Raw genomic sequence first — 12,829 nt, 5'->3', positions numbered from 1 at the left:
TTTTTTTTTTTCTTTCTTTTTTTTTGCACGCACAGCTCATCTTTATTTAACAGTCCTCAAAAGTTTCTGGGGTGCTCTGCTTTAAACATCACACAGGCTTTTTAATTACAAATGAGTTGTGACAGGTCTGCTGGGTAGCACCCTGGCCCATTTTAAACGTGATGCCGGCTGACAGCTTGGCAGTGTTCTCCCAGCACTGAAACATGTGGAAGAAATTGGTCTTTTACATTTCACAGCTTGTCGCTTCCTCCGCCTACTGACCTGTGACCCCCCACAGAGATCCTAACGCCCACAAGGGAAGTGTCCCCAACGCACTGACTGCCTTTCCAGAGAGAGAAAGAGAACGAGAGGGAGAGGGAGGCACTCACTATGGGAGATTTATGTTCTGCCACACAAGGCAAAAGGTACCAGGTCTCTTCAACAAACACGGCTGCGTACCTTGGCTCACACACAGACATGGACTTCAGCACACACACACACACACACACACACACACACACACACACACACACACACACACACATTCTCGCAGCTAGCTGAGAAGGTTGCTTGGGAAGTGAACCCGATCCGTAAGTGAAATAACGGATCAAAAGGTGTCCTGCACAACACCTCATCCACGCTGATCCCTAAGCCGACCTGACGTTTGCGCCTCATTTGCATACAGATCTGTTCATTTTGCATTACCTCTGGAGCGAATTATGGCCTTCAGATGGGGAGATTACGTCAAGTTTGAAGGGGACGATCGGACGGACAACTTTTAACCCAGCCAAAAAAATGGAAATCCAATTCAGCGAGGAGAAGAACGAATTATCCCCTTCCTCAGTCCTCTGTCAAGTCTGGGAGTTTCAGACATTTCCTTCCCATTTCATGCCTCTCTGTGTCTGATGTGTGCTGTGTGGAGATCACTTTCTCCGCGCGTGTGACGCCTGGATTTTCCTCATTACCCGTTTGTCTCAGAATCGGGACAAGTATTTGGAGACCTCTTGTCACTGCGATAACGTACACACACAGCAGAGCTTGACAGTGAGACTGGACGTTTATATTCCTGAGGCCTTAAGTTAATTAATCCCCATTGAAAAATGAGTTTGTGGTGAAGTGTCTATTACAGAACCAAACCTGACATCACAATCCAAGATAAAAAAAAAAAAAAAAAAAAGACAAGTTTTGATCAAGAAATCTGAAGGTTACTTCACTGCTTTAGTGCTGTTGTGTTTGCGTTGACATTGTTGTCTTTGTGAATGATGTTTGATTGGATGATAATTATCCTGATTTACCTCAGTAGAGTGTATTTAGTAACATAGAGATAAGCTAAAGGCACACAGGGTTAACTGACCTTTACCATTAACTGAATGATCCAGTTACATTGGATTTGTTTGAACCCAAATGACTAATTAGATTAGCTTCTTGTTTCATGATCGCTTTTAGTGGATCACTATGAGCACGCCGAGGAGTCTGCCATAACTGCATGGCTGCTTCAGTTCCCTGCCTTTTTTCCAGGACTCCTCATCTAATGTCCTCTTTGGAGCGCTGCCCTGCACATTCAGGATGCGCTCCCCTCCAGGCTGGTCCCAGTCATCAGAGTTTCAAACCGCAACGTTACATCATACCGTCCCAATCAGTCGCACTCCGCATCCCACCGATTAATGTCCGGATTCCAAATGGATGGATTCAACCTTTTGAATCCCGTTTGCAGAGATACTCATGTAAACCCTCACAGTGGTTGCAGTAAACAAGCCTAAAGGATTGCATGTGGGGAGCAAATACAGAGCATGTGGGACAAACAGACCCAAAGGTGACAGTGTCTTGCCTCCAAAGCACACTGAAAGTTCCCATTTCCCAGAAAAAGACAAAGACAGCCTTTGGAACATGGTCAAGACTGATTTAACTTTCAAGAGCAGCAGAACTTCACCAGGGAGAGTGAATGCGTCTTAAAAATGGCATATTGGAAAATACCAGTATGCATTGAGCATCTGTTATTGCCATTACAATGCTGTGGATTACAAGAAAATCAACTCTTGTGTGAAGCGACACCGAGTCCTCGCCGTATCCTAGCAACCTTAACACGAGATCCGGACATGGACTCGAGGGTAATCCGTGAGTCAATGACCTCCGATCCCTCTGTAACTTCGGACCAGTCGACAGGCAATTAGGGGCCTAGGTGAGCAAGAACCGCCATCCCAGCCTGGTTGCATCTCACCGGTAACACAGCGGTGGGGTCTCGACAGTGTTGCGGCCCTCAGGCTTTTCTCTTTCCTCTGCCTTTTTTTATTGTGTGCGAGCAGGAGAGAAAAGAGGTGTGTTGAGTTATGCAGTTGCGAGGTGCACTCATTTGTATTTCTACCCTGGAAAATGTTTGTGCATGTAGGCAAGTGTCTACATATTAATATCTTTGTTTGTATGCCTTCCTGTGTGTGGGTGCGTCAATGCAGTGCGCTGGATGCATGTGTGTGTGTGTGTGTGTGTGTGTGTGTGTGTCTGCTGGTCTTAACACAGCTCAGAGCACGGGGGGGATAACAAGGAGTTTGTTGTTGGCCTTGAGTGCCCGGAGAGGCTGGAGTTGTGGCAGCTCCAGCGCTCTGAGTTCACAGACGTAGCCCTTAGCTGTCGAAGCTGTCGATGCTGCCTCCGCGCTCATTCTGGTTCCACGGCGTCTGCGCATTAGCAAGTGGGGCCTTGTGTAATGAGTGTGTGTGTGTGTGTGGCTGTGCAGTCAAAGAAAGCATCTTTATCCACCTTAGTTCAGTTCTGTGAGTCCACGGCTGCTGTTGTTGTTGCTAATAGAGATTGTGATGTGTGTGTGTGTGTGTGTGTGTGTGTGTGTGTGTGTGTGTGTGTGTGTAAAAGCAGCTGGCTTTGCTCGGTCTCATACTGATTAAACAGCAACACACACATACTTTGCTGAAATGTGCTCAAGTGCACATATTAGCGATAAACTGCTAAAATGATGCACTACAACTTAAATGAACAATAGCTGATTTGGATGTTTTTAAAAGTTAGATATGCCAAATTTACTGTATTTTTATTTCTGCTTGGAAACTGTGATAAACACAAAACTGACAAAGTTTCAACATTTCGTATATTTGATACAAAGGGTCTCTGACATTCCCATCTTTGACATTTCTTCATTGGCAGTCATTTTTCAATGCACTTTCAGAGTGTGTACAAAATATTTTGTCTCAGCATTAAGATATGATTACACCATGTTAAAAAAAATATTTGACTGATGGGAGATAATTGGAATCTTGGCACATTGGTGATTTTACAGTTATGTAATGTCATGGAAATGTAGAAATATAAATTATTTTATCCCTTGACGAGAACAAATATAACCTTATTACCTTGTAACTGTAGGCACTCCACCTGTTTACCAGCAAAGCGCTGGTAATTAAAATCTACATCTGTGTTAGGATGAAATCTGATTTCAGACTCGCTTAAAAATAGCAGTGAGCAGACTCTTCCTGCCATTTAAGCTGTCAGAAGGATTCCTGATGTGTCGCCTATATTTAAGTTATTATCACTGATATATTTAATCCCGCAGCGAGAAAAAAAATTATCATCGCAGAGGTTTCCATATGCATCATATAGATGTGACTGGTTCGACGGGGGAAAAAAAGTTTCACATAGTGAGATTTTTACATGTATCAAGCTAAGGTTTACTTAATTACATCCTCCAGGCAATGCAGGAACCCTTTTTTAAATTCTGTGAATGTTAATATGCTAAATAATGCAGATCTCCAACTCTTCAAGCATGAGACACACATCTGGCGGCTTACCATTTAAATTACAGCAAAAAAAAGAGTGAGACAGATAGAGAGAGAGGAGAAAAAAGAGGGTAAGGATGAAAAAATACTTGAAAAGTAATTTTATAAAGAAGAGAAGAATGGCTGAAAATGTATTACAACCAAACTTAATTTCTTTTTCGATTTTTCATCATTTCTAATTGCATACATTAGAGCATTGAGGCTGGGAAGGTTCAGCTCTGAGATTGTGTGAGACAGAGATGATGTGCAGTGGGAGCCCTATAAGTCAACACTCCTACTCTCTTTAGAGAGTCAAATCAGAGTCACCAGAATACCAACACACCTTGTACCTCAGACTGCCTCACAGTAGAACAATAAGACAACGGCAGCAACACTTCCAGTGTGTTCACAAAGACCGTTTTATTTCTTGGTACAGGTATTCTTCTTATTTTAAGTCTGATTACAAACCTGGAATTTTTGGCATTTTAGACTTTTTTTTTTGTAATGAAACCGTACTTTTTAACTTATATTATATTATATTGTATTTTGGTGTATTCAATTATTTATAGGATTCAGAGTGCTTTTTTTTGTCAATTATATATTTTTTTAATATTTCATCAGCAGTTGAAGTGTATACTCGTAATCATTTGGATTCCGTAATATAAATACCACTCAACCACCCTTGATCCTCACTATGATTGCCAGATGTGGTTTGCAAAGGAAAACAAACATGAACCTTTCTTTCTTTTTCACACTCAATGCATATTATTTCTTTTTTTTGGGGGGGGGGATGCAGGGAAGAATTCCTCCTCAGGAGCCATTTCTGGAAACACGGGAGAGAAGAGTGATCCATGCAGGGAGAAAGCCGAGGGTGGGACTCACTACAAGGTAACGTTGGGATTCAAGGGAAAGTGTTCCCTCCCTTGCAATGATCACCCTCTCCGCTTTCCCCTTCCTTTCCCTTTTCCTCTCTGCACCCCTACACACACCTCCCTGGCTTATTATCTGAGATTTGTCAAAATACATTTCACACTAACAGGTATTTTTCAGCCTTCAAAGCCAGTTTTGATCTGCTTGACAAGCCAAAGCAGCTCAAATTCTGTGAAATCAGCAATGCCAGCCAGGGCCTCTCTTTTTTTTTTCTTCTTCCCCAAGCCACTCTAAACACGCCTCTTCCTGTGCTACAGAGGACTTAAGCTAAATTAATCAAAGCCTGCATGTTACCTGCCATACTTTGAAGTGGTAATTGCAAAATGACTTTGTGTGCTGATCTGGCATTGCTGCCTCCCGTTCCGCCCCGCCATTGTGCCTCGGCTGCGGCCTTTTGTTGTCGTAATGTTATTGTTGAGGTAGTGAGAAGCCTATGGACGACATCAAGCCTCCGTCTGTCACACACACACACATATATATATATGTATATATATATATATATATATACATCCTCCACTCCCGCCTGAGCCTCGATCCCTTCAAGTCTTTATTCTTACTAACTTCCCTCCACTGATGTACAAGAGGCTGTCCAGACCACCATTAATCAGTGATGACCTGTTAAATAAATGAGTTTGTTGATATGAGGTTTTATTTCTCAGCCTCTGTAGACTGTGTTTTTTTTTTCCCTTCTCCTCTTGGCCTTTAAAACCTTGCTAACTCTGTCAAATGTCGTGGTGTGGAACCCAGTTGTCTAATGATTAAGTGGAGTGATCTCCAACCTGCACCAGCCTGGGAGCGCAGGGGATCAGATTTCAACCCTTCAACCTGCAGTGCAAGCCTAATTAAAATGAATTTTCTCCAGGCGACCACTTTGCCCACAGGGCAGGAATCCAGCTATATACGGAATCTGCTCTTAAGGTATTGCATTAAATTTATCGTAGGGAGACACCGGAGAACATTGTGGTTTATATATCTCCTGCATTTCTTTTCCTCTGTGCTTTCTTTCCTGCTCCTTTCCACCTTTTTTATTGTGATCATCACTCTGGAATCCAAGCTTGCTTTGGCAAAGATTGCCCTATGAAAACGGATGGAGCTTTTATGGGGCCCTGCCCATTTACTACTTCCTGGGCCCAGTTCATCTCGGAGGGAGAGAGAGAGAGAGAGAGAAAGAAAGAGAAAGACAGAGATGGAGGAGAGGAAAAGATGAAAAAAATGAAGGGAGGCAGAGTGAGACAGAGGCGGAAGAAAGCGAGAGGTTGCTTATTCCAACTGTGGATCTCATTAACATACATCAGCGAGTATTTCACAACTTCAAGCAGAAAGGCACTAAGCCCACCCAAGGGCAACACAGGCAGGGCTGACAGGGCCAGGGAAAGCAAGCCGTTAACATGTTGGCGGCTTAACAAATAATATCTGCTCCCAAGTACCTTGGTGAAATATTTAAAACCCCACTTCCTAACTCCATTTGACTGTGTTTATGACGATGAAGGTAAACGACTTGTGTGGAAAAAAACAGTGCCAGCTGCTCAAATATCACATATTTAACGCCGCCGTCACTGTGCGCACGTTTCCCCAAATGAACTCGACTTGAATGATGGCCTGCCGCGTGCGATTTTGCCGTCATTCACGTCTCATGTCAATTGAGGCGCGGTTGAGATATAGGAGAGGCTTCTAAAGTGCCGCGCACACTGTCACTGTCACCGTGTGCATCCCCCAAGATAAATTCAGAGGCCTGTTTCCTGCTTTGATTACAAATGACATCCGCATGTGTTCTCCCCGATTCCTGCTCCTCACAGAAGAAGCCAATCAAGAAGACAAATAGCTGCGGCCCCAGCATGAGCGGCGGCAGCGCACCGCCTCGGCAGGCAGACAAACAGAAGATGCAGCCTTCAACGGAGAACCTCTCCACGGAGGAGATGGAGGAGTATACATTCTCCCTACAGTGAGTCTCACCACTCATTATCCTGCCTCAGTCTTGCGAAATTCGAAACGTTGGAAAGAAAGAAATAAAAAGAGAGAAGAAAAACGCGAGTGACAACGGGTTCCTGTGCCTCACAGACACAGTGATGTGCACGGCATCAAGCAGACAGACGCTGACAACAGAATGTGCCGACTGCAACACCTCCTGTATGGATGCAGTTACAGTAGCCAAGTGTCATCCAGAGTTTGCATCTGCTAGTGCTTTAATCTTGCATAGGTCATCTTTAATTATAGTTAACATAAATAAGTCACAGGCAAAGTCAATTATGTGAAAGCAGGGAATTTCTAACATCAATAAGAGCTTACATTGATGCATCATATCTCCAAACTCAAATACAGAAAAATATCTTTTTATATTATCAAATTTTCATTTTGTCATTTGCAAAAACAAAAATCTGTCTTATTCACACTAATTTGGTTTGTAACAATATTACATTTAGCCTGTTACGTCACTATGAGTTTGTATTTGTTTCCTCTGCACAACAAAATGCAACAAAGGAAGTTTGGGAAAATTTGTTTTCCCTCTCTGCCGTGGCTTACAGCATTTGATTTTAATGAGAAAAACTGGGGATATATTAAATACAAACAAAGCAGGAAGAAAAGCATTTCAAACACCTTGGCCAAACGTGTTAAACGCAACAAGGTGCACCACTGCGTATGCCCACGAAGCATCAAAATAGGCTAAAAGCGAAATTGCTTATTTCAACAAAAAAAGTCACAGGTATTTGTTTTTATTTGAACGTCAAATAAATTAAGGGGAGGGGATTACCACACACACACTACTACACTAGGGGGGAGAGAGCGAGAGAGGCAGAGAGAGGGAGCGTGTGTGTGTGTGTGCGTGTGTGTGTGTGTGTGCGTGTGTGTGTGTGTGTGTGAGGGAGACAGAAAGAGAGCTCTCCCTGGAGATTTAAAAGTACCCATGTTTCCTCATTTCTGGGAGTTGGTAATTTATAGCTGCTGGTCACATATTAAACAAGATCAGAGACTACTCCCTGACATCTTCTGAACATACTGGGGGAATTCAAATGATTACCAGCGTATCCTGCCAACAAATGACGACACTGGGACTATCTTGAGGGAGAGTGAATACAAAACGAACACAGAAACCCAGGCAGGCTGCACACAAAGGGACACAATTAAATGGTTTTCACGATTATTCATAGTGCCGCTTTTTACCTCTGAGCAGTCGCCGGGCTCCGTGAGATGAGACATTTCCGTCAGTTATAGGTACGGATTGTATTGAGTCGGAGCCCTGGCGGTTCCCTGGTGCCCTGTGAAGGTGCTGCTGCTATTGATTTTATCTTTACAAGCACACACATTACAGTATCTCTGAGCTGAGGGCTGCTTTTTTTGCCCTCGCCTAATCAGAACATTAGAAAGATACGGTGCCAGTTATGGCTTTCACAGGGAAGTTAAAGACACTGCGGTCTCAAAGCCAGACCCTCACCCGTCTCTCCCACTGTGCTGTTTGACTTGTTCTGGGATTCTCTACATTACCTGAGGACTGACAGAGACGCAGACGAAAGGAATTGCTTACGGATTTTTTAATTTTATTTGCTGTAATGATGTCATCTCCATCTCTTCTGGCACTGCTCTGTTTGTATCTTTGTGTGTGTGTGTGTTTATATGCATTTGTGCACGCGTGTGGGAGTGTGTTCGTGTCTGTGTGAACATCATCTCTTGACTGTGTCTGTGTACAGTGTGTGTGAGCGCAAGGAATGCCTGCGTATACATGCATTTCATGTGGGATCAGGATTCATTCTGCAGTGATTGAGGGATATTACTGCCATCTATTGAGCCACAAGAGATTGAGCTCATTGAAATTTTCATAGGGCGTCACAGTACAAATGGGCAAATCGGATGCTCATGCATTATTAAGCAAACACTTAGTAACAGTAAGATTCGGATAGTCTCGGAATCACACAAAATATTTAACACAATGCATCCAGAACGTCACAGTCAGGAGCACTTTATTCACTAAGTAGAATGAATGTAATGAAATGTATTGGAATGAAGCAGGCCGGTGTCTTTGCAGAGCTCCACAGCATGTACAGGACCCATAGTTACTGCATAACAGCATTACATCTCATGTATGTAGCTGCAGGTGTGACCTCAAAGTTTAACTTTATGCTAAGAATGTAACCAAACCGTCTGAAAATATAAAAATGAAATATTGTTATTGTTAACTAACTGTTTATTTGCATCAAATGACATTAGTCATTAGCCAGTCACATAAAAGTTGGCACAATTCATAATAATGTTATTGTATCACTGACGCCTTTTTTCTGGCTTCAGAAAAAAGAAGAAGTACATATTTTAAGGCTGTTTAGGTTTCTCCATTATAAGTATTTTTACTTGTATTTAATTTCAAGTTTTTGTTTCAGTGGGACCAGGATCAACTTCATATTTGGAGTTAGAGTATTGATTATGTTCTTTTTCAAATTATTTTAACTAAAGCTCCTGGTTGAACCTCAAAAGCTCAACTATACCCCTAAAAGGAACTGCATGATATATGGAATCATAATAACCGTAAACCATAAATTACAATTTCAAAGACAACACAGCGCACTTTTTTACTGCAGGTATTGACAATGCAAGTCAATTCCGGGCAAATAAAAAAAAAAAAATGAAAAAAAGCCAGGAATGATTCTTTTGAGTTGATATGCTATCTGCTATCTGTTTGAACATGCATAAAAGGCTCCCGCCGACCTTCCATCTTATTTGATGTCTACAAATGTAATCTTAACCACCTTTTTTTCTCACAGAATAGCACTGAGCAAAATCAAAGCACCTGATTCAATACAGCTGTTGTAATTCGATAGGGCCAATTTAATGCTTTTGGATTGTGCGGCAACAACTTCTCGAAAAGGTAAACACACCCCGACTAAATTGATTTCACAGCTTAGAGGGTACTTTAGCAGTACTTTACACTAAGTATACTCAGCACAGTGATGGGTTACTGTTGCTAGCTTGCATTTAAGCTTTACAAACATTTTGCATTTTTAAAAATAATTAATTATAACCTAACAATCACTTATCAGTTGTTGTTTTTAGGAAAACATGTCGCTTCTATTGGTTGTTACTTATACAAAGTTTAATTTTCATGCATCCATGATTATTGCCAATTAGCTTTGTGTCTCACCGATGTCACCCAACTATTTTCTTTCTCTGGTTTTGAGGAGAGAAACCTGTTTTAATCAAAGTCATTCTCACATAGCAATTAGATCTAATTAGTCCAATTATCAAGATTCTAATTACATTGAAATATACCCCCTAAATCTCATATCAATTATAGTATGTCTGACTTGTCCTGATCAGGAGACATGAAGAGAGAAAGTGACAGAGTAAAGACAAGGCTGTATGGGAGGTAGAATAAAAAAAGAGCATCCACATCCTCCGGAGGCTAAATGACTGCAGAACTAAATCCATCTGTCCCAAAAGCTTTTATTTCAAAAGACTCTGTGGCCTTTTGGGGATAAATGTCACTTAACCTTTATTCATTTTTTTTCCCTTCATATTCAGAACTATTTTGTTACCAGCAATGATGTTATGATTAGTTACATCCTAGTGATGAGTCAAAATAAATACAGTTTTAGCATTTAGCTTTAGAGCCAAATATCAAACACTATTGTTAAATCCGTAGATGATTATAAGGTGGAAATAATTATCACCTGTGGTTGCACAGTTCCTCATATGCCAATGTTTGGCAGGCAGCAGTACACAATGACACACACACACACAAACACGCACAGACCTGCACAGTATGTTATAGCGGTGCAGTATGGCGCTGTAGGTGCACCGGCAAAACATGCGTGCACACGCACACGTGCACAGCCTGTTCTTGTTGTGGAGTCAGGGAACACACTGACCTAATTTCCCCCAGTTAGCTCGCCTCGTTGGGGACCAACAATCCTCTCCGCCCGTTTCCCCCAACCGAGCCTATCAGAGCACTCACTCACTGAGTGTGTCTGTCGCTATCTTCCTTTGCCCTCCATCTGTTTGAGTCTGCACGCTGTACATGCTCAAGTGTAAGGTTAGCAGTAAAGTCTGCCGTTACATTGTTCACGGCTGCTCAGCTACACAGGTATCATGTGCGGAAGACGATGATAACATGCACCCTGCAGTGTCACTCCTCTTCTGAAGAAGAGACATTTGCTATCATTGAGGGGGAGAGAGATCGGCCTCCAGTAACGGACAGAGAAAGAGAGAATAAAACACCTGAAATAACAGCTAGTTCCAGGCTGTCAATCCCCCTGCATACTGCTCCGAATCACTACTCAGTGCAAGGGTCAATCAATTCTGATGTAATGCTGGTGGGAGAGGTGGGTGGAGATGGCAGCGCGGTTCACCCCTGGGTCTCCAGTGCTTTCCTGTGCTGAAGGGGCCAGGAATGCGTGTGTGTGTGTGTGCGTGCATGCGTGCATGTGTGAAAGAGAGGGCCCCTGGCTACCGCGGCCCGAGTGCACATGTTAGGGTTTTTATGCAGCCAGACATGCCCTGGGTCACTTCGGATCTCACAGACACACACACACCCATACACAACCTACGTGCTGCTTCCTTCATGGAAATCGGAGCTGTCAGCACTGTGACAGGCTAATGTTGCAATATGATTGGTTAATCTGCAGTGATGTGGCTGTCAGTCAGAGCTGACTGTAGTCCCATTGGTGGTCTGGGTCAAATGTATGCCTTTCCCACAGACACGGAAGAGAAAGTAAGTGTGTGTGTGTGGGTGTGTGTGGGGGGGGGGGGGCATTTGAGTGATTGCTTGCGATTTGTGCATGATTGTGTGTCTGTGTGTGTGTGTGAGAAAGAGAGGTAGACCAGAGGTGACACTTCCCTCACGCTCTTCTTTTTTCATCTGTAATCACTGGTACCCCAGTCTGACATAAACATCTAAAAAATATCAACAAACAACTCCCCAAGATCTTCAAAGTGGATTTGTGCACGCAGATACATGTAAGCTAATGCACTGTAGCGCAAACATGCACTAATGCACTCTGCCCTGTGCAAATAAATATGAACTTTTAGATACACACCGCTGACTGGCAGCTCTAATAATATAACTGACAAGCCGTAGATGTCGATGCAATCACAATCTTATTCTCACATTTGTGTGTGTATGCATGATGTCATCAGAACCTACTTTAACCAATGCCACTTCAGAACCAGAGCACGCTTGATTGAAAATTGCACTGACGCCAGTCACGCATATGACATAAGAGTGACTCTGTTAAAAAACACACTGCCCAGCACAAACATGTGGCCCCTTTACGCTGTTTTCCCAGCCTCATCAGAAGTCAACAGGTTTAACACAACTGATGCCTAATCTGCTCTGTGACGCTTGGTGGCATTTCAAGTCATGTCTTTGCACAGAACAACTTTCTTCTCTGTCCATCAGCCACTTAATTGCTCTCTCCGTGCACTCATATAACACATGGTTCGTCTCGCTGGCTCGTAATTATTTCCTCTCTCCCGATGGTTCTTTCTCTACCTCGCTTTCTCTGCCTCTAATTTACTCCGTCTTTGCCTTGCCGTCCTCTCCTCATTCTCTCTCCGTCTCTATCTCTCTGGTGACAGTGTCCTGCAGTTATGAGGCAAGGTCAGAGAAGTGAAATCCATTTAAATACTGATGCAACTCTCCGGAGGCCCATACTCAAGCCTCCGCAGCACTCTTCTCTGTACGCCTCACCCAAGTTGATGAATGGATGTATTACACATCTACTGGCACGATGTTTTGAGTATTTTTCTCACTGCCCACCCAAAATAAAAGTTTATAGAGAGAAAAACAACCTGTTCGTCATTGTTGAGGACTGTGGTGGTAGCTGTAGTATTGCCGTGTGTGTGTGTGTGTGACAGATGCCTGGGAAGTCCCTGTGTGTTTGTTGATCCCGGGTGCATCTGCATTGGAAATGTTTCCATCCTCGTTTATGGCTCACCAAGGGACCTGCCATTTCCATGTTTTAATCCCCTCTCGTGCTAAGTCAGGCCCTCCATAAAAACGCCACATGTTGCATGATGTGAAACAGCTACCCCCATGTACACTGTAACTATTCCAAGGTGTGTGAGGAGGCCAAAACACATTCTTGCACATTCAGGAGGGATTTGTTTGGCCGGTGCAGGAGTCGCACAACTGGATTACCGCTCATCAAATTTGTGTTCTTGAATTGTGCTTTGGC

The 12,829-nt window shown here is 43.0% G+C and overlaps 1 protein-coding gene across 1 annotated transcript in view; it reads left to right on the top strand.

Annotated features, from left to right (window-relative positions):
* The window catches only part of ofcc1 (orofacial cleft 1 candidate 1), a 79,600-nt gene that overhangs the window by 29,288 nt on the left and 37,483 nt on the right, over window positions 1-12,829 (top strand). The window contains exons 15-16 of the mRNA XM_031850285.1: window positions 4,537-4,628; window positions 6,467-6,612. Of these exons, the coding sequence (XP_031706145.1) occupies window positions 4,537-4,628; window positions 6,467-6,612 (238 nt within the window). The remainder of the gene's footprint in view (window positions 1-4,536; window positions 4,629-6,466; window positions 6,613-12,829) is intronic.

Source organism: Anarrhichthys ocellatus, unplaced genomic scaffold (genome assembly GCF_004355925.1).
Source record: "Anarrhichthys ocellatus isolate YVR2014 unplaced genomic scaffold, GSC_Weel_1.0 scaffold10, whole genome shotgun sequence".
NCBI lineage: Eukaryota > Metazoa > Chordata > Actinopteri > Perciformes > Anarhichadidae > Anarrhichthys > Anarrhichthys ocellatus.
The sequence above is the reverse complement of the archived record's forward strand: the minus strand, read 5'-3'. Positions and strand labels throughout refer to the sequence as shown.